The 19312-nt window shown below is 33.2% G+C and overlaps 3 protein-coding genes across 7 annotated transcripts; 2 read left to right on the forward strand and 1 right to left on the reverse strand.

Annotated features, from left to right (window-relative positions):
- Positions 1-103: 103 nt before the first annotated feature.
- On the forward strand, positions 104-4672 carry LOC107220138 (minor histocompatibility antigen H13). The gene is made up of 6 exons (XM_015658603.2): positions 104-358; positions 818-928; positions 1332-1414; positions 1524-1698; positions 2017-2510; positions 2717-4672. Exons 1-6 carry the CDS (start codon positions 167-169, stop codon positions 2787-2789), a joined length of 1128 nt encoding a protein of 375 aa, XP_015514089.1. The 5' UTR covers positions 104-166; the 3' UTR covers positions 2790-4672.
- A 248-nt stretch (positions 4673-4920) lies between these two features.
- On the reverse strand, positions 4921-6180 carry LOC107220139 (proteasome subunit beta type-2). Its single transcript, XM_015658604.2, has 3 exons — positions 5985-6180; positions 5301-5657; positions 4921-5173 (listed from the first exon to the last, which is right to left on the reverse strand). The coding sequence occupies exons 1-3, from the start codon at positions 6073-6075 to the stop codon at positions 4998-5000; spliced, it is 624 nt and encodes a 207-aa protein (XP_015514090.1). The 5' UTR covers positions 6076-6180; the 3' UTR covers positions 4921-4997.
- Positions 6181-6277: 97 nt separating this feature from the next.
- Positions 6278-19165, forward strand: LOC107220135 (microtubule-associated protein RP/EB family member 1). 5 transcript variants are annotated; one of them, XM_015658599.2, is made up of 8 exons: positions 6279-6587; positions 7165-7447; positions 8854-9085; positions 10513-10569; positions 11917-12002; positions 12108-12263; positions 13406-13493; positions 16262-19165. In XM_015658599.2, exons 2-7 carry the CDS (start codon positions 7181-7183, stop codon positions 13442-13444), a joined length of 837 nt encoding a protein of 278 aa, XP_015514085.1. In that variant the 5' UTR covers positions 6279-6587; positions 7165-7180; the 3' UTR covers positions 13445-13493; positions 16262-19165. The 5 variants fall into 5 exon arrangements, with proteins under 5 accessions (XP_015514084.1, XP_015514085.1, XP_015514081.1 ...); XM_015658595.2 differs by lacking the exon at positions 13406-13493 and having other exon boundaries at positions 6280-6587; XM_015658598.2 differs by lacking the exons at positions 8854-9085; positions 10513-10569; positions 13406-13493 and adding an exon at positions 7575-7842 and having other exon boundaries at positions 6278-6587.
- The last annotated feature ends 147 nt before the right edge of the window (positions 19166-19312 follow it).

Here is a 19312-nt window from a genome sequence, read left to right on the forward strand (position 1 = left end):
ATGCGGCCCAAAATTAAAACATCGCATTATTTAAATACTCTGGAATTTGACCAAGCAATACTTCGGCTGCGCGATCGTGGCGATTCGGCAGTGCGTCGAATAGCAGACGTGGGACAGCGGGATACGAACGATACGATTACGAACCGTATGAAGCAGGGACGGCAAGATGGCAGACGTAGCTAACGAAGTCGTGGGACAGGCTGTTGAGAATTTAACAGAAAATGCAAATACAACTGAGACGCGGATACCAGCCACTCCCGAGGGAATGGCAATCGCCTATGGAAGCCTCGTCGTTATGGCAATTTTACCTATTTTCTTCGGAAGTTACAGATCTGTGAAGCACCATAAGGAGCAGCAGGTATACATGCAATTCTTTAACAGCTTTTTACTCATAACTGTCAACGTGTACAGTTTCGTGTTTGCGAAATAAGATTTTTTCCTCTTCTTTGCATGACGTTATGAAAATCATCTCGAGTACATGGATTCTTGGGAGTCATTTAGCCTGGTATCGGTTTGTAACTCAAACCTGTTCGATCGGTGATTGAATAACATATTTTTGGTATCGTAGAGCATATTGTGTGAAATTTAAATTCACTGTTCATTGGAAAACACACGCTGAATATTATTAGAATTTTGTTAATAATGTTACAACTTCTTGAAGACAATGTCTTATACTCGAAGAGATGCTTTTCATCTTTGGCATATTTTCAATATAATTTGTATACAGAATGTGCAAGTAGTTTAATAGTAAGGTAAATTAATTCTTTGATCAAAATATTTTATCCCTGTCTTCACCTTCCCTTTTACATTTTCACAGAAACAATTCGCAGAGAGCGGTGAAAAACCGGAGACTATGACTCAGAAGGATGCAGCAATCTTTCCTTTCATTGCAAGCGGAGCTTTAGTTGGTCTCTATGTATTTTTCCAGGTGATTGAAAGATGTTTAAATGACATGTTAATCATTAGAGATAAATGTTTTGGTTGAGAAATTCTTCCCAGATAAATCTACTTTCTTGTCAATTTATTAACTTCATACACCGTGATCTTCTATTGATACCTGCAATCTTACTCCGAATTAACTTTAAAAAAAAATTAAAAATAAAGATCATTCAAAGTCAGACCATTTTACAAGCAAGTTGTCAAATATACTGATAAGTTGAACAATTGTCCTACTGAATAATTTCATGCCAAAGTCGGATTGGAACTATACTCTTATTGAGTTGAAATGAGATCTGAAAGATCAAAATTGATTATTAAGAATAATCTTTACAACAGATGTCTTTTCCCACTAATGTATTTGGTTTTTACTCATATTAATAATTTGTTCACAGATATTTTCCAAAGAGTACATCAACCTGCTATTGACTGGTTACTTCTTTTTTCTCGGAGTTTTGGCACTGTGTCATCTTATGAGGTGAACATTACTGTTTTCAATTATTCATTCTTAATGATTAATTTACGAGAAATATGCACACCATTAAAAAGTAAAGAAAATTGAACAATTTTTTACTCTTGCTTTCTAGCCCATTAATTTCGTCTCTAGTACCAGCTGCGATTCCGAAGACTCAGTATCACATTCACTTCACTGAAGGCGAGGATGATGAGGTTGAAGATATAATAGACTACAAATTCAATCTCCACGATATTGTTTGTCTAATATGCTGTTCATTGGTGGGTGCGTGGTACTTGTTAAAAAAGGTATGATAATCACGCATGATGTATACACATGTGTACAATTTATTGTATTACTAACATTGATGGCTAATTGAGTTTGACAACTAGTTTTTGCGTTCAAAAAATGTGCAATCGATTTATATGTTTATAGACTATAACTACATATGAATCTGCGTTTGATATTCTTAAAATAACTTGTTCTCTGTACATTTGTGCAATTTCACGTAAAAAATTCCTTTTTAAAGTATATTAATTTTTTCTCATGACATTTCATCTATTCATAATCCCTACTACGACAAAGCTTACTGCAATTTTAATATTTGTTTTTTGTCTTATTTTCAGCACTGGATTGCAAATAACCTTTTTGGCATCGCATTTGCTATAAACGGAGTAGAGCTTTTACATCTAAATAATGTTGTAACTGGTTGTATTTTGCTCTGCGGCCTGTTTGTTTATGATATTTTTTGGGTATTTGGTACAAATGTGATGGTTACAGTTGCCAAGTCTTTTGAGGCACCAATTAAACTTGTTTTTCCGCAAGACTTATTAGAACGAGGTCTTGGTGGAAGTAATTATGCCATGTTAGGTCTAGGCGACATTGTTGTACCAGGCATATTTATTGCCCTATTACTTCGGTTTGACCATAGTTTAAGTAGAAAATCAAATACATATTTCTACGCAACCTTCTTTGCTTACTTTATGGGGTTATTGGCCACAATGTTGGTCATGCATTTGTTTAAACACGCGCAACCTGCACTATTGTACTTAGTACCCGCATGTCTGGGAACGCCGTTGCTGCTCGCACTGGTTAAAGGAGACCTTAAGGCGCTATTTTCGTAAGTATTCGGAATTTACTACACTTTATAATTGCATAAAGTACCTTACAAGTCGCATGATGCGTTAACCATGAATAATCAGGGCCCATGTGTAATAGCTGGTAACGAAATGGTCAAAAAATTTTTTAAAAAAAAATGGTCCAATCGCAAATAAGCTTATGTCAAAAAGGAATCGCAGCAAAATTTATCCATCATATATGTTGCAGGTATGAAGATCATCCATCAGAAGCTCCAAGTAAGGTGTCAGAAACTCAAACTGAAGTCAAAAAAGATAAATAAAGTCTTGACTTCTCATATAGCGAGAAATTCATAACATGGAGAACATCAAATAGTTGTCAGTAATAATATATGTCAAATCATCATTACTGCGCGTATAGCAACTGGAGTCAGAACGTGACAATGATACTAAAATACCCTTTTGACAAATACTGATTCAAAGGGCTGACAACTTCTTGCATAGATACGTAGAGTACCCGCAAATTCTGCGTCACATAAAGGATCGGTAATTTTTAAAATTGATATCTATTAAATTTGTGGATCGCCTTGCATATTTTTAATACAGTGCATTACACATACAAGTGTTTACTTAATAAAATGTGTTTCGAATTCTTGCAATACTGGTAACCTACAGCTGTATTTTATCTGTATATATTAAATTTCGTATCAGAGAGAACAAATTACTAATAACTTAAGCATTGAATACAATAGAGCGTATAGCGTGTTATCGCATTTCGAGTTGATTTAGAATAGATAAATTTTACGCGAATCGCATAATAAATTACCTCTGTTGACAATTAGGTAAATAATCTGTTCGAATGTAAGCTATACATTCTTATTGCATAAAAATGTGAGTTTGGTGAAAGATATACTAGAAAAACATAATTCTACAATCGTTCATAGAAAATGCTCCATCACAAATGACAACAATGCTGAATCGTTTTTTTTTTTTCATGTCTGAAGTGAAATAGTGATAGTTATAACAGAGTTTAAAGATTGAATATTTTATAATAATGTTTTTTTTACATACTATTGCCAAAATTAAGTATAGGCTATTGACACCAAAATAGTTAATTTGTTTTTATAATTAATCTTCATTTTGCGTAAGACTGTACATCTTATCTTCCAAGTCCTAAATTTTTGGACAAGCAGTAGTGTAATATCAAAAATATGTATGTCTTACAAGGTATAAATTGTCATTTGTTTTGAAATGTTAGAAGATATGATTTAATCACAATTGTTACCAATTTTCGAGAATAGTGATGTGGTAGAAAGCTAGAACACCTCACTATCTCTTACTGCGTCAATTAAATTTCTCAAATTTCTCGAATGCATTATTGACTTGAGACTCTACAGTATGTACGTGAGAATTTACAATTATTTCTCACATTATTCTGTGATATCAGCCACGGTTTGAAAAATGTTAATCTCGACATTATGTTTATACAAATCATTCCAATTTTAAATTGAGATATCTATTACAAAAAAAAATTGTTAGAAAAAGAAAATTGATAGTCTTACCTTAATTTTTGACTGTCGAAAATATTGGAGACATTTTGTATGAACAGTTGGACTTGTTAAGACACCAGAAAAGACAATCTCATCAGCAGTCCCGATAGGCTTAATATGTGCATAAATTCCTCATCAACTACTATTCAGTGGTATCTGATATTTATGAAATATCTTATTATCTGATGATAGAACGGCTCTTTTGTACACCTAATGATTAAACATAACTTGAAAACACAGTATAGAAATGGAAAAACAGATAGATGCCGTCCGGAATGGTACCCCCAATATCAGTAAAAAAAACTTGTAACTATCATTCTTTCGGGTAATATATTACACCATTTCTATTGCTGGCAAAGCAACATGTGTATCGAGCGGGAGACTGGTAGGGCTGTTGGCATGCGTTAATGATGAAGAATTTCTGCTTTACTTATTAGGTAAGCTAAATGATAAGTTGAAGAAAATAAAATTTGCGCACAAGTTTTACAAAAATCAATTCTTCCGTGACATGGTCTGCAGCCTTTTTTCTACCATTTAAAAGTATAATTTTTGATTTAATTTCCTTTGCTTTAAGTAAAAAAAAAACTCACGACACTTTGTAGCACAGCACAGGAAATTTCGATTCAAATAGCAGAACAAGTGTGAACTAAATTTAAGCTGACAGAAAAAATAATAAAAATAACGCTGTACATTATGTTTACTTTTTCAACCAATAAACATATGGAATATATTGACGTATCTTGTATCAATGCCTGATTTTGCACGTAATTAATTTATGCAAATGACTGAATTCAGAAATTGATTTTTCTATAGAATCAAAGATGTGTGATCATGTTAGGAATTCACATAATTAGGTGATTATAATACCCACGTAGATAAATCTTGCAGAAAAAACTATTTCTCATTAGGTTTAGAATATTTTTATTCTTAATTAGCTTAAAGATTCATTGATTAAGTATACAAAAATGGTACAGCAGTTTGTCAGGCTCTAGCTGCATCTTCAATGGCCAAATTTTTGGCTGTAATTGGCTCCAAATCCGTAATTCCTGCGCACGATATTTTTTGTACCTTGAAGTTAGGTAAATTAACAATCAAACGTTTTTGAATTTCCCGAACGCATTTTTTCAATAATTCATAAGCTTCTAGCTCGGAGAGATCTGTAAAAAAAATGTTAAATTATTAAAAAGCTTTGGTTGCACAACCTGTAAAAATTTCTTTAAAAGATTAAACAAGTACAAGATTGTAATGGGATTCTGGAAGAAATAGTCTAGAAATAATTCTTACCAAGATTATGATATCTGTCCATAATTGCCAAGGAGAAGAAGCCACCATAACCATGAGCTGCGTAAGGCACTTTAACACAAGATGCTAAATAATCAATGAAATACAATTCTGGTCCGGTCTCATCATCATATCCTGCCATTAGTATATTGACAAAATATGGAGTCCTGGTACGCAGGTAGTCAGCTAAATTTCTTCTAGTGAAACTTGCAGCAGCTTTCGGCGATAATTCATATCCATTTCTCATCTTGTACAGCTGAATATTTTTTCCGATGTATTCTGAAAATTGGGTGGTATCCCCGGATTCTCCAGACACAGCCATCACAAGTTTGTCAGAGATTTTGTGAATCTTTTGCTCATCTGAAAAACAAAATTATGGTGTCATCTCAAAAATGAAATATAGCGCTCTATGATTAATATCTATATTAGGCCAGCTATTAAACAATAAGTTTTGTTTCGGTTTAGACACCTTATACTTCTCCAACTGTCTAAAGCGCTATGACTTTTAATAATCTTAATTGAAAAAATAATTCGCTTCGCGTAAACACTTTGTCGGTGAAAAAGATTAAGCGTGAATTGATGGCGATATAAATAATACTATCATAAAAATTAAATCAAATGTAAAATAATTTTCAAAAAGATGAATTCCCAAAAAGTTAGGTTAAGTCAAATTTTTTTATTGCTTACCATTTTTCATGACCATAATGGAATTAGCATTTGTCATGTCTGCGGCGACGAGTACAAAATCTTTAAACTGTATTCCGATTAAACACTCCATATTGTTAGGAATGTCTGATTAACGAGCTGTAACAACGAACTGTGAAAACGTTTGTTGAAAAACGCCTGTCACTATCAACTTATGTCGGTGATTCGAGAAGTCAGCAAGTTTCCAGTTTAGCCAATCGTGTTCAGTGTTATTTACAAGGTTGCTAGACTCGAGTAAAAACCCCTGCAAAATGGCTGCGTTGGCTTATCAACTTTCCGCCATTTGACAGTTGACAAAAAAATTCCGGTATCGCATACCGCGCGCGTTTTCCTGGGTTTCGAGTAAAAATAAACAATATATGAGAATATCAGTTAATCAGGGGTGAAATTTACGTCTTTTAATATAAATTCAAGAACCCCTAACATTAGTTTGTTCACAATATTAGTGATATACTTGACGATTGCCGCAAAAGAAACCGTTAGAAATTTCCGTTTCATACCTTACGCGTATTTGAACATCCGAGTGCACATTTGTCATCTACGTGTGAACCACTCCCGCTGTGGGTTTACGAAGAATTTTCTCAGGTACTGTTTGCCCGGCTTATTCCACTAATTCTACATTATTAATCGGCCATGTGTACAGCCAGTACTGCTTGTTATATATCTGCCTACTTGGGAAGATTTCTCCGGAAGATCAGATCCGTCAATAAAATGTCCTAATCAGGTTCACCGACAACCGCATGCCGAATGTGGAAATAACTAAAATAGAATACCGTGCATTCCTATCCCCTCAATATACATTCGAGAGTGCTCGCATAAATTGCGCTATCAATCAATAAATAAATCTTGATGTTATTTATCCCCAATGCTGTATACTTCTTCGCGCGTATCCAACCGTCGACAATTTCAGCTGGAGGTCTTTGACTTTCGTCAATAGTGGATACTTTTTGTGTCGCCTACGTTATAGTTCAACCTTGCATTTCGTTGTATAGCTCGCTAACTGACTGTTGAAAAAATATTATTACAACAAATAAACACTTTTACTTGTGTCACAATATCCACCACATTCTTGACTTACAGATTTTACAGAATGGTAGCACAGTCCCTTGTCAAAACTTAATCAAATTTCACTAACTTTGTGTATATTTCTGTTTACGTGCAGATCAATAGTTGCTAGTATGGCAGTGAACGTTTATGCCACAAACGTTACGAGCGATAACCTCAGTCGTCATGACATGCTGGCGTGGGTTAACGACTGCCTTTCGTCGTCGTTCAGCAAGATAGAAGAATTGTGCACGGGAGCAGCGTACTGCCAATTTATGGACATGTTATTTCCTGGCAGTGTACCCTTGAAACGTGTCAAGTTTAGGACTGTGTTGGAGCATGAATATATACAGAACTTCAAAATACTTCAGGGTGGATTCAAGAAAATGAACGTCGATAAGGTAAGGCGATATTTTCAGTCTTTACTAATTGATGATAGTCTGTTATCCGAAAATATTGAGCAGCTTTATCATCGTCGTCATCGTAATTTCTGTCACAATTATAAAAAGATGGGTAAAAATGGCTCAGGTTATACCCGTGGACAAGCTGATAAAGGGCCGTTTTCAAGACAACTTTGAATTCCTTCAATGGTTCAAGAAATTCTTTGATGCTAACTATGACGGTCGAGAATATGACGGCTACGAAGCTCGTGGGTGTATTCCACTTGGTTCAGGCGTCGATGGTACTCATAATTTGTCCAATCCTCAATTGGTACCACTACCGTCTCATCCAAAACAGCCACAGATGCAACAAAAGCATATTCAACAGCGTAACACTTTTCCAAAACAACAGTCGGGTACTTGAATATATTTTTAAAACTATTGCTACGAGTTGTTTGTATACTTGACGTGTTGTTATGGCATGGATTCATTTTCATTTGCCAAATTTTATTTTACATCTTCATTTATACCATTTTATTGATTGATCCATCACCACTTCATGTATTATATAGCATTATTAATGTTGAACAAACGTATTTGCTTTTATTTGTGGCTGGTATGACACTCTAGCTTATTCATTTTTCTTTCTTAGAAATATTATGTACAAGTCGCATGGCATGCAATCAGTAATGTCATGTGATATTTTTTACCATGTATTCACTTCATGCAACTGTAATTTTGCATTTAGTTTATTTTCTTTATCACTTATACTTGGGTGATGTTATATTTTATTTCAATTACATGGTAACAAAGCTCACCTAGGCCTGTTAGGTATTTTTACCCAACTGAAAATATATCTAAGTAGGGGGTTGCATAGAAAATCTACAGAAATACAGCCAATCATAGTTCAGATACCTTTTACTGTGACAAATATACGGTTTATGATTGAATTGCGCAAATATTTATTTCAGTACATATAATTATTAATTGATGTGCAGCCTAATTTTAATTTTCATTCAAATGCATAATTCGTTTCCAAACAGAATAGATTAACTCCCCTAGCATGAGCATTGATTGGCATATATGTTGGAGGAAAACAACCCCTTCTGCCAACAAACTATATTGATTTTTCTTTGATAAGGCATAACACAATGCTTCTATCCATTTGTTGATTGAATGTGTTTATTGTTCGGAAATTCATTGATTTGAAAATTTATTTCAATTTGATGGTCTACGTTTACTTATCCGAAAGCTCTATACTATTCAGAAATAGTTTACCAAATATGTCGTTTTAAATGATTCGCAACAAATCGGTGTTGTACACTATGATAGCTCACACTATACTCATTCATTCGTGTAATTTTTTTTTAGTCACATTTGGTTTTAATTTTATTTCATTTCTCCGGATACTGCGTCTGTCGTTACAGATCGTCCCGATCGATAGGCTTGTCAAAGGCAGATTCCAGGACAACTTTGAGTTTCTGCAGTGGTTCAAGAAATTCTTTGACGCGAACTACTCGGGCTCTGAACCTTATGATGCCCTAGCTATGAGAGGAAATGAACAGATGGGTGGAGGTGGACATAGTGCACCTCGAGGGTCTGGTTTGATAAAACGCAATACACCCCGTGAAGCTCCATCTAAGCCTGTTGGCAGAGCCGGTACTTTTATTTGATTTTAATTTTCATATGTCACGTTGCAATGAACGATATTTACGATCTCACTCTTAGTTTTGCCGAAGGTTTTTTTTTTTTCCCTTACAATAACAAAGTACTACCACCATCTACTGAAACACTTGAAGTTTTTTTGAAAATGTTTATATAACTAATGACGTTTGACGTATTCGAAACTATCTATAACAAAGTTCACAGGTACCATTATTTTTTTATACTGTATATAGTCTGTATACGACAAGATTGATGATGGCGAAAGCTATTTATAACCTGGACTTTCGATCACGAAATAATTACATGATATTATAATCCTGACTTATTAATTCAGGGTTCTTACGTACAATACCTGTACGCATACCGATACCTGTGTGTTTCTCAAGAAAATCTGCGACTGTTACGTTCTTTCACTTTTGATACAAAGTTTGTCGTTTGTGAATTACTGCCGTTTGAAACTGGCCAATCTGGTAGTACCTGTTGGCTCAGGGCAGCTGCCGAGAGTGCGGAGGTTAAATGTCGAGCCGGCAGCCCTTTTCTTGTTCTGTTCTGAGCCATTAAGTGTTACTGGATAGGTCAATTTCAAACGACTGCAATTTGCAAACTACGAATTTCGTGTGAGAAGTAAAAAATGTTTCTGTCACAGTTTTTCAAGGGGAACACATTGGTACCCTATAGAGAGATAGTCCTGTGTCACTCTGCGTATTTGTATGCAATTTGGAATATGTGGTAAATGTATCAGCAAATTAACCATTTGTGAAAAAAATTATAAAACCATTGCTTTTGCGGTTACATTTTTATCTGTATAGAAAGTTGTATCAACTACGCACTATTAGACATTTGAGAGTACCTGAAAATCTATGACTACAGCTCACGGAGAATTAAAATCTTATCGTGTTAAGAAAGTTGGACTGTTTGGCCGTTTGTAAGACACAAACTTTGAAATGTAGGACGAAATTTAAGAAAGGCACATCTACGAGTAGATGTGAATTTCGTTAGATTTGACCATGTTGTTTTCAAGAAAATTGTTTGCTAAGTTAAGCTGTAATACATGGATTATTATGGAAGATCCTGTAAATCCTATGGAAAATCATGTTCACAACATGGAAATCAATAGTTGATGAAACAGTTTAACACGAAAAAATACCCCACATAGGACAATACACTAGAAAAACCATCTATAAAATCTGGAATAGTTTGTATCAGAGAAAGTGTTATTTCTGGGTTCTGCGGGGCTTAGTGTGGCAGGCGGGAAAAAGTTCGAACACCTCAGAATTGCTTTCTTCGATCCCCTCACCCGGAAAACAGTCCAACGGCCTTAATTAATTGACGGGAAAGAAACCTGTGTGGCTCGCTGACATTCAAGATTATCTTCCATTGTTACCATAAATCAAACTAACATAACATGACATTCGTCCTAGGTGAGGGGCCTCCATCTCCCCTTCAAGCGCCTACTTCGAAGCCAGTAGGCAAAGCTAGTAATTATCATTTTCTTATTTATTACCATTTCATTTTTGTTGGAGATATATTTTATAGAAATCATGTCAACTCATATAGGCTGCTTATGCTATAAATGGATATGCAATGTTACAAAAGCAAATTCGTGTTTTAGCATCTCTTTTCATCAAGTAGTTGGAAAATACTTGTTAAATTTAAATAAAGACTGTCATTGTCATTTCATGTCCATTGGTATAATCATATTAATTTGTGATGTTACACACAAATTTCTGCATAGTTGCTTGCACGTATTTTGCTTGCTATCAATGTCTAATTTTTCGTTTACCAATTAGGACAGGTTTCAAAGCAATATCCAGGAATTGTGATTGTTATTTATAGGAATTTCAACTAACAATGAAAACATGCACATCTCACTGATTGTGAGAGAGATCTACCTAGTTTTTTCATCTTTCTAATATTTCAAAAGTGATGGATCTCTACTCAGTGTGCACGTTTTCTGTAAAGCCCGGTCTGTAATGGATTGTGTGCGTTCATTGGTGCAATCATGTGTTGTGTCTGCGACAGCAATCTGCACACAGACGTATGACCCATTGTATACTAAGCCTAACAATAAGTTGAATTTCCCCCAAAACTTAGAAAACACATAAAGCGCTTACTGACTCGAGCGTCTTTATGAAAACAAGTTCGACTAAAATCATTATGCATTCGTAAATGTATTTTGCGACAAAATTCGCAAATATACTGCTTTATTATATCAGATCCTGGCCACTCCCGTATAGCACCTGTATTGAAACTTATTCGTAACAATTATGTAGATGAGTCAGTGTGACTTTAAATTTCTGAAAGCATGTCTCTATATGTCCATGCATACGTGGTCAATTTTCAATAATAATTTCTCATGCAATTCAATCTGATGGAAGTCAAATTTCCTACTTTTTGGTATCGAAAATAGTGAAATTGGTTGAATTTGAATTGAAGGGACACTTGTCAATTTTCCGGGTCTAAAAACACAAGGTTAAAAGAACTTATATTAACTCGCTGAAATTTATTTTTCAAAAATTACTTTCTTAGTTCAAAACACGATCAAGATAAAAATGAACAACTCATCTCTGTATATCCTGAAACTTATTTCAAATACTTTGTTGACTGTGTTAATTAAGCTGTATTTTAGATGCCCATTACATTTCCTATATCCCAAATTTGTCTACTAATTCTGGTTTTGAATCTGGATTACTTGGCCCCTGTGAAATCGTGTACTTCAGTTTTCAACTAATTCCTTCTTCCTGTTCGTATATAATTAATATAATACCCGTTTTATTACACGCAAATACAGATGAGTGTACTTTAATTGGTCATTCTTGATTCAGTGCCTAAAGTCCAACGTCCAGCACCAAAACTAGCTGCTGTTGGTAATCGTGGTGATTCTGGAAAGATTGAAGAGCTTAGTGCACAGGTAAATTATATTTCATCTTGATAGTCCTTACATTCACATTTATGCCTAAAAACTCGTTGATATTAATAGAAATTGTTATTGATTGTTGCTTGATTTAAATTGCAGTTGATGGAGCTGAAACTGACCGTTGATGGTTTAGAGAAGGAAAGGGATTTCTACTTTGGTAAACTTCGAGATATTGAAGTTATGTGTCAAGATTGTGACAATGGTGAACCACCGCAAATCGTTCAGAAGATCTTAGATGTTCTTTATGCAACTGAGGTATGTAATACACGTTACCTTATTATTAAAAATTTGTCTAATGATTACCGCAAAGACAAATTCCATTTTTTACTATAGAGCAGCCAAGTGCTTTTAATTAGGGTAACAAAAAACAGCATTATTACTTGAGTTTCTGCGAAGGTAGGAACAGAAATATGAAGACCGCATGAGAAATTTCTGAAATTAATATTGTTAGTGGGGAAAATTTGACACAATTAATTGCTTACTGTTACTGTCCAAAGTCCATTTTATGTATCCTTTGTCTAACTATGCTTAAAATTTTATATTAAAATTTATTCTCCAATAATTGGTTGAGAGAAAATATTCCAATGTACTACAGTTAACAAAAAAAAAAAAAAAATGTAACTGTCTTTGCTCTATTCCTTTGCTCTTTGATTTCTTGCAATTGTGCTTAGATGATTTCATGATTATATCAATCTATTTCTGGAAATGTCTTTTTTTTACAATCAATAGAAACATTTGATTGTAAAATGGGGTTGGTTGAATGTATCATGCAATTTAAATTTCTATGTATACCAGTGCTGAAGATTTCCTTGCAAATTGAAATACCTCAGTCGTCTGTTTGTAATAGAATAGTATAGTATAGCGCAATGTCTATGATAAATAAACCCGCCCCCCCCCAAGTAAATAAAAATTCGGTAAATCAATTTGGTTAGACAAAAAATTCATTCCTTTGACTTGAAATTTCGAAATATCTACAGTAATTTGAAAGTCACTTGCGGACTGATTGTCATTGTGTCGTAATATATTGAGAATTAATGCCTGTTATCACTTATTTCCATAGGAGTTAATTTTTGTCGGAATCCAAATCTTCACTTCTGTTAGGTAGATCGATCCCGCTTTCAGTTTTCTTAAAAAAATTACTAACTCCGGTGTGCCATACTCATTAATCATTTGAAATTTGTTGCATCACAGTTTTTCTGTACTAGCCGAGCAAGTACTAATTGTTTCTATTCCCGAGATTAAACATTTATCTGTAGAATGGCGTGTAAGAATTTGAGCCAACGGTCACTTATTCTAAGTGAGATCAGCGTCACAAAATTCTGAACTTGGACCACACTTACTGAGGCATTCAGCGAGGTAGTCTCAGAGAAGAGACGCTGACACTCTAATGATTTCAGGATAATGGGAATGGCCAGGAGGACGAAGAGACCTATTAGCATCTCTTCTTGGTTATGTTTCATTTCCATAGCAGGTCACTTACTTAAGGTAAAATTTTCTAAGGTAGACGCCCGCTGTCTGTCGGTAGCTCTCCGTTCGTTGGGCGCCTTGGATTAACTAATTTGAGTTGCTGGTCATCTATTTCAGCAAAAGCATGAGCAAGCTAAGATTACTTACCACATAAACAAACTTTACATGTAATGAACATTGTCCGATAAGTAACCAAACAACTGATACAGGCACAAAGTTCATTATATGTTTGAAAGTTCTGTTACGACGGTATGCAGTCTTCGCAAGATTAGCGAGGAGTGTGCTGGGTGCTTATCGCTGTATCGGAAGCATAACTGAGTAATTTTCTTGAGCCAGGTTCACACACATTATGATTCTTTATATCCAATCAAAATTAATTTCAACTTGAATAGCAGTCGTCTATTAGTTATTTGAAAGTTAATAATTCAAAAGATATCTCATTAAAGGTTTCATGTCATATAGAAAATATGTTGAAATTGACCAATTGTTATGAGCTATAGTAAACTCGCATTAGTCATCAGATCTCTGAAATTTTTTCAGAACAATCTGAGATAATGTCACCAAACTAAGAACTCATAGAAAATAATCCTTTTTCTTTATAATAAAATATTTGAATTTTTTTTTTTCATGAATGTTTACACACTTTTTCTTCAGTTGTGAAAATATTCTCCACTTGATATAAAATTATAATCCGAGAATTTTTAGAAACTATGCAAACTATTCTTTTTCAATTTAGAATAATTTTGATGAAAACATGTCTTTTTAATTGCAACTAATGGTAAGTATGAAAAGCCATGCTGTACATATTGGAAATTTTCAACAGTTATGCTTGACAAAGACAGTAAACAGCTGTTATAATACAGAGAATAATCTTTGGATTCAAGAGGGCGTACAGCTTTGCTTAAGAATTTTGCTCTGTTATACAGCTTTCCAATTTTCACTGCTTTAGCTCTATAACCCTGAAAATAGTTGAATAATTTTCAGAATATATTTAATTATTTATAATATCCAGCACTCTCCCCTAAAATTTAAGTGCAATGACCTGTTTCAGCTGTAACAAAACCGAATCAGATTGTCATTGAAAAAAATCTTTAAGTTCCATGTGTTTTTCCCCTAAATTTCTCGATCAGCAAGTAGCAAATCAATAAGGTTAAAGATTTGAGAATAGTTTATCTGATCAGGATTACAGATGAAACAGAATAGTTGCTTTTTCGTATACGATGTTTTTTATCTTTAGGGGAATTAGAGGTTGAGGCGTATTTGTTACACAAACAATAATACACTGTAACTTGAATTGTGGATTAATTTAGGGGATAGTTGATTAAACTTTCCTAGTAAATTCCTAAGTTTTGACATTGTTAGCCTCTTTTCAGCACTTATTTTGATTACAGACATTTGTTCACAGTTTACGACATTTCTTAATCCTTGTTTTTTAATAATATGACTCTGTTAAATGGCTCCGCCACCTGTGTACACATAAGAAACTTCCTTACATATTTATGTCTGCTTAAACACACGCTGTTTCGTCACTTTTTATCATTTTTTATTAATTTGTTTATTTATCTTCGAGATCTTTGTACATTGCTTGTTTGATTCTTCGTATAATTTTTTCATGATCAGGCCGGTAGTTTTTGATGCTACAATTTACTTTATCAATTGGAAGTAAGGTAGACCATATCTATGATTGATAATTTGAATTGTAAGATAGTATGTTGAAACCATAAAGAGTTTCTATTAGTATTATCCACTCATATAATTCAATTTCGAACTCAATATATAAATAGAAGAAAAATAACTACCGGCCCAAGATCTCTTTCATTTAATTTCCTTTTATTTATCATCTCATTCATGTTGAAAATTCTTCTTTACGTTAATAGTGTAGCACCTTTTTCCTACAAAATGAATTATTTACCTCATTTGTAATTAAATGAAAAATCTGTTGAATGTGTATATCGTTTATGTCCCTTAGTGTTCATTGCTAGAATTTGTATACATTTTCTAATCCCGTCTAAAAAATGTTTAACAAATTGTGGAACTCGAATCACGTTTTCTGAAACGTGTTTAATGATTTTTCAAAATTATTTCTATAATTATGTTAATTATATACTTATTTATTATTGTTAATATGGTTTTATTATTTTTACTAAATATATTTCATTAGCATTTCAGCCAATTTTATCAATACCCTTTTCATAATTTATATGTCCGGACATGAGTTTCAGCTTCAATAATTATACATAGACCAATTGAAGGATTATATTCTTGTTGAATTTCGTTGGGATATCATGTTTCAGCGTTCCGAAAGTGCCACATATTTATCTAGCATTCAATGTTTCACTATGTTACGGCTTATGAGACTTTGTTTTATTCCACATGCCCAAGTTATTAGAATTACTTGGTTGCACTTATGTCACGTTCAAGTCCATAAGTTTAATTTTTCATTTTATGCAAGGATTACAGAAAAACCAGATACTTATGAAATACCTTGTTAGCATTACTAGTGATGCAAAATTCATCTTACGATATTAAAATGACATAATTGAAGAACCTTACTTTCCAGTAACAATTAGTTGGTGTATATTTACTCAATGATAAACATCCAATTGTAATGATTTATCAGCATAACGTTTATTCTACAAGACTGAATTTTAGTAACCCATATTCAAAAGCCTCTGAAAGCCTTGTATGGTGTTATTTTTATTTTACATATTATATTTTTTACATCTTAAATTTTATGGAATTAGTCGATATAGTCCACAAGAGTGAGAGTGTCATTATGATTGCAGGATGGTTTTGCCCCGCCTGAAGAACAAGATGGAGATGTACTGGTACCCGGAGATGAGGAGGAATACTAGCCTTGTTTTTAAGAACAGAATATTATTAAGTGAAATGCGTTTTTGTTTATCTAGTTCACGAGCCAGTACCGCTATCCGTCGCGTCAGTACATCACCCTGTATAGCTGTTTAAGCGCTAAGATGTGTCGAAATGGCTTGTTATTAAATGTTTGTATGTATACTGAATTTCAATCAATATCGTATGCATTTTTTCATCTAGGTCTTAACGTTTATGTTGATATACTGATGTTCAATACAAATTTCACTTATTCGCCTGAATATTGTTAAAAATAGTTGAAGTAATGTTTCGATTCTAGTTAATTTTTTTTAACCAGAAATATATGCTAATCACATCGATCATCTTTGCGTTGAGTTATTTCATTGTAAATCAGACTGAGGATGATTCAATTTCGAACAAAATTGGTCACTTTTCTGAGTTCTGTATATAGGTACCTATAATACGCATCTAGGATTATATTTAAAAAAATGTTGATATACGCAATTCAAAGTAAGCGCATCAGCTAAATTAATCTCTGCCTCTGAGAAATGTTGTTTATCTAAATTTTAATCAGCCTCGGTAACAACGTCCCGTGATTCTGTATCAGATGAAAATTTCAAAGTTTGAAAAACTAAATCCAAGAGGACCTTTGGATTTTTGCGATACAGAAAACTGAGTGCGCTTCTTTTCACTACAAAATAAAACAATTGTTCATCCTATGTGGATATTATGATGATGAAGTAGATGTTTACTCAAACATTTGATTTTTTCTTCTGTGACATTGAAATCAATAAGGTAAATTTTTTATTCGACATGTCCGCATGTAAGTAACACGTCAAATTTACAGTTGTGGTTCATGTAGACGTCAAGCTCATTCTTGTTTGATGAAAATTATAGTTTGCAAAGAAAATGACTGTAGTTCTTTTATACATGTTATGGTTTTTTAAACTATATTTTTCTCACTACTCGAAAAAATGGATCTATAAAGAACTTTTCTTATCCGAAGAAATTAAAAAATTTTACAACTAGATTTGCCTTATCCGTCACCAATTTCAAGTATGCAATTCTTGCGTCTGAGATTATGGGACATAATTTATTGGTATAAATGGCCGTTTCGAATAAATGTTTGTAATTCTTTTCTTGCTTTTGTGTCACTTATTGTGACTTCGAGAGAAATACTCTAGCCAATAATATGGTGACCACAGAATAACGACTCCACGTTTTTCCAGGTGCTTTTATTCGAAATATGAAAATAAAGTTTTGTCAAGAGTTATCTGTCCCGTTTTCAGCATACAGTGACACGATCAGTGGAAATAAATGTACAGAAAACAATTCAAATCAGTATTTTTTTCACAAGTGAAAAGGTAGTGAGTAAATAATAAAAATCTAGGAATACTAGTCACTGATTAATTTAATGAACCTTATATTGATCACAGTATATTCTAGTACTCGACTGCTTTGCTATTTTTACAAGGGATATTGTTTTCCAACATTTACATTTCACAGTTTGATTCATTCAAAATTTGCCAGCATGAAAGATATTGTGTACATTTATATTGAAGCTGATCAAATACATGAGACATGTATCTTATGAGTGAGGAAGTGAAGAATTGAATAATAACTATAAAATCAGTTTTTACATAAAGTTCATTGGTTCTTTGATCGTGGGATTTTGAAATAGTATAATTATATTAATACTGTCTGATTAAGGTTAATTTTCTTTCATATTATGTATTCATAATTAACCTGAACATGGTGAGGAAAACATTCGTTTTTGCTACATTCGTCTTATGTATAATTACAGATTATCAAAATAAATTCGAAATTACTATTCGAAAGTATTCAATGATGTCACGTTAGGTTGTGAACGCTTGTATCGATTATCATTGAATATTCAGGATAAATGTTCATATTTTTAATACAATCAAAATAATTACACGTGTGATGTTTCAATATTTTTACCCTTGTGCTAATCTGATAATAAAATTTGTGCTGTGATTTTAAGCGAAAAGAAAAATCGAGCAAAATTAAGTAGTATACTTTAGCGAGTTGTAGCTTATTCTCACCAATTGATATTATATTACTAAAAATGAGTGAAACCAGTAAAAATGTTGCTATACAAGTAATTATGAATTTGTTATTACACTTTAATTTTACACATTCTTGCTACTTATGAAATAATGTATTATGGTACGAACTTTTGTATGCGCCTATAAATTGACCTTTATTATAATTCGAAATAACGATAGATATATCTTGTGGTAAACGTAAAGAGGTGTTTGAAAATTGAAATAATGAAAGTTAATATCGCCAAAACATGAATTTGAATGCTCTTAAATAAAATATGTTGATGCTAAACCTTCAAGATGTATATTGATATAATAACGTGTAGAACCGTATAACTTTTCAAAATATTTGAAATTGAATGCCAAACATTTGAGATAATGTGCTTATTGGCAGATGTTGGTATTATCAATAATAACCCTGTCCTATAATTGAGAGTTGGAAATAATACATTTCTTACATTGAGTGAAACAGCATGCTTGCATCTTATATGTACAATTGTACGATATTAAACAGTCTCACATAAGTTTGTTATTTACATATTCATAGTAAGAAAACTTTTCCAATTTTGTTGTAAAAAATTTATCATTCATGTGCCTATACAGCGTATCGTTATATACCTGCAGTATATTTAGACCTGAAAACTGTAAGTCACATGGTTCATTTCTTTTCAAAACCACAACGACCATTTTCTTCCAGTTCAACTTAGTCTATCCTTAATTATGTTACTGCTCAGTTGTAATTTCTTCAAATCTAGTGAACAATAATAAAACTACAAATTCATTAATCCAATACAATGTGAAATGAAACTATAATTAATCTAATAATAGTTTTGCTGGAAAATATACTTCAGAACTTGCGCGAAGCGTTAAAGCATACCGTAGGTATCATTGTAACATAACTGAAGTGACCCAAGAATTTTCTATTCAATTGCTCAGTGG

This window comes from Neodiprion lecontei, chromosome 1 (assembly GCF_021901455.1).
Source record: "Neodiprion lecontei isolate iyNeoLeco1 chromosome 1, iyNeoLeco1.1, whole genome shotgun sequence".
Taxonomy (NCBI): Eukaryota; Metazoa; Arthropoda; class Insecta; order Hymenoptera; family Diprionidae; genus Neodiprion; species Neodiprion lecontei.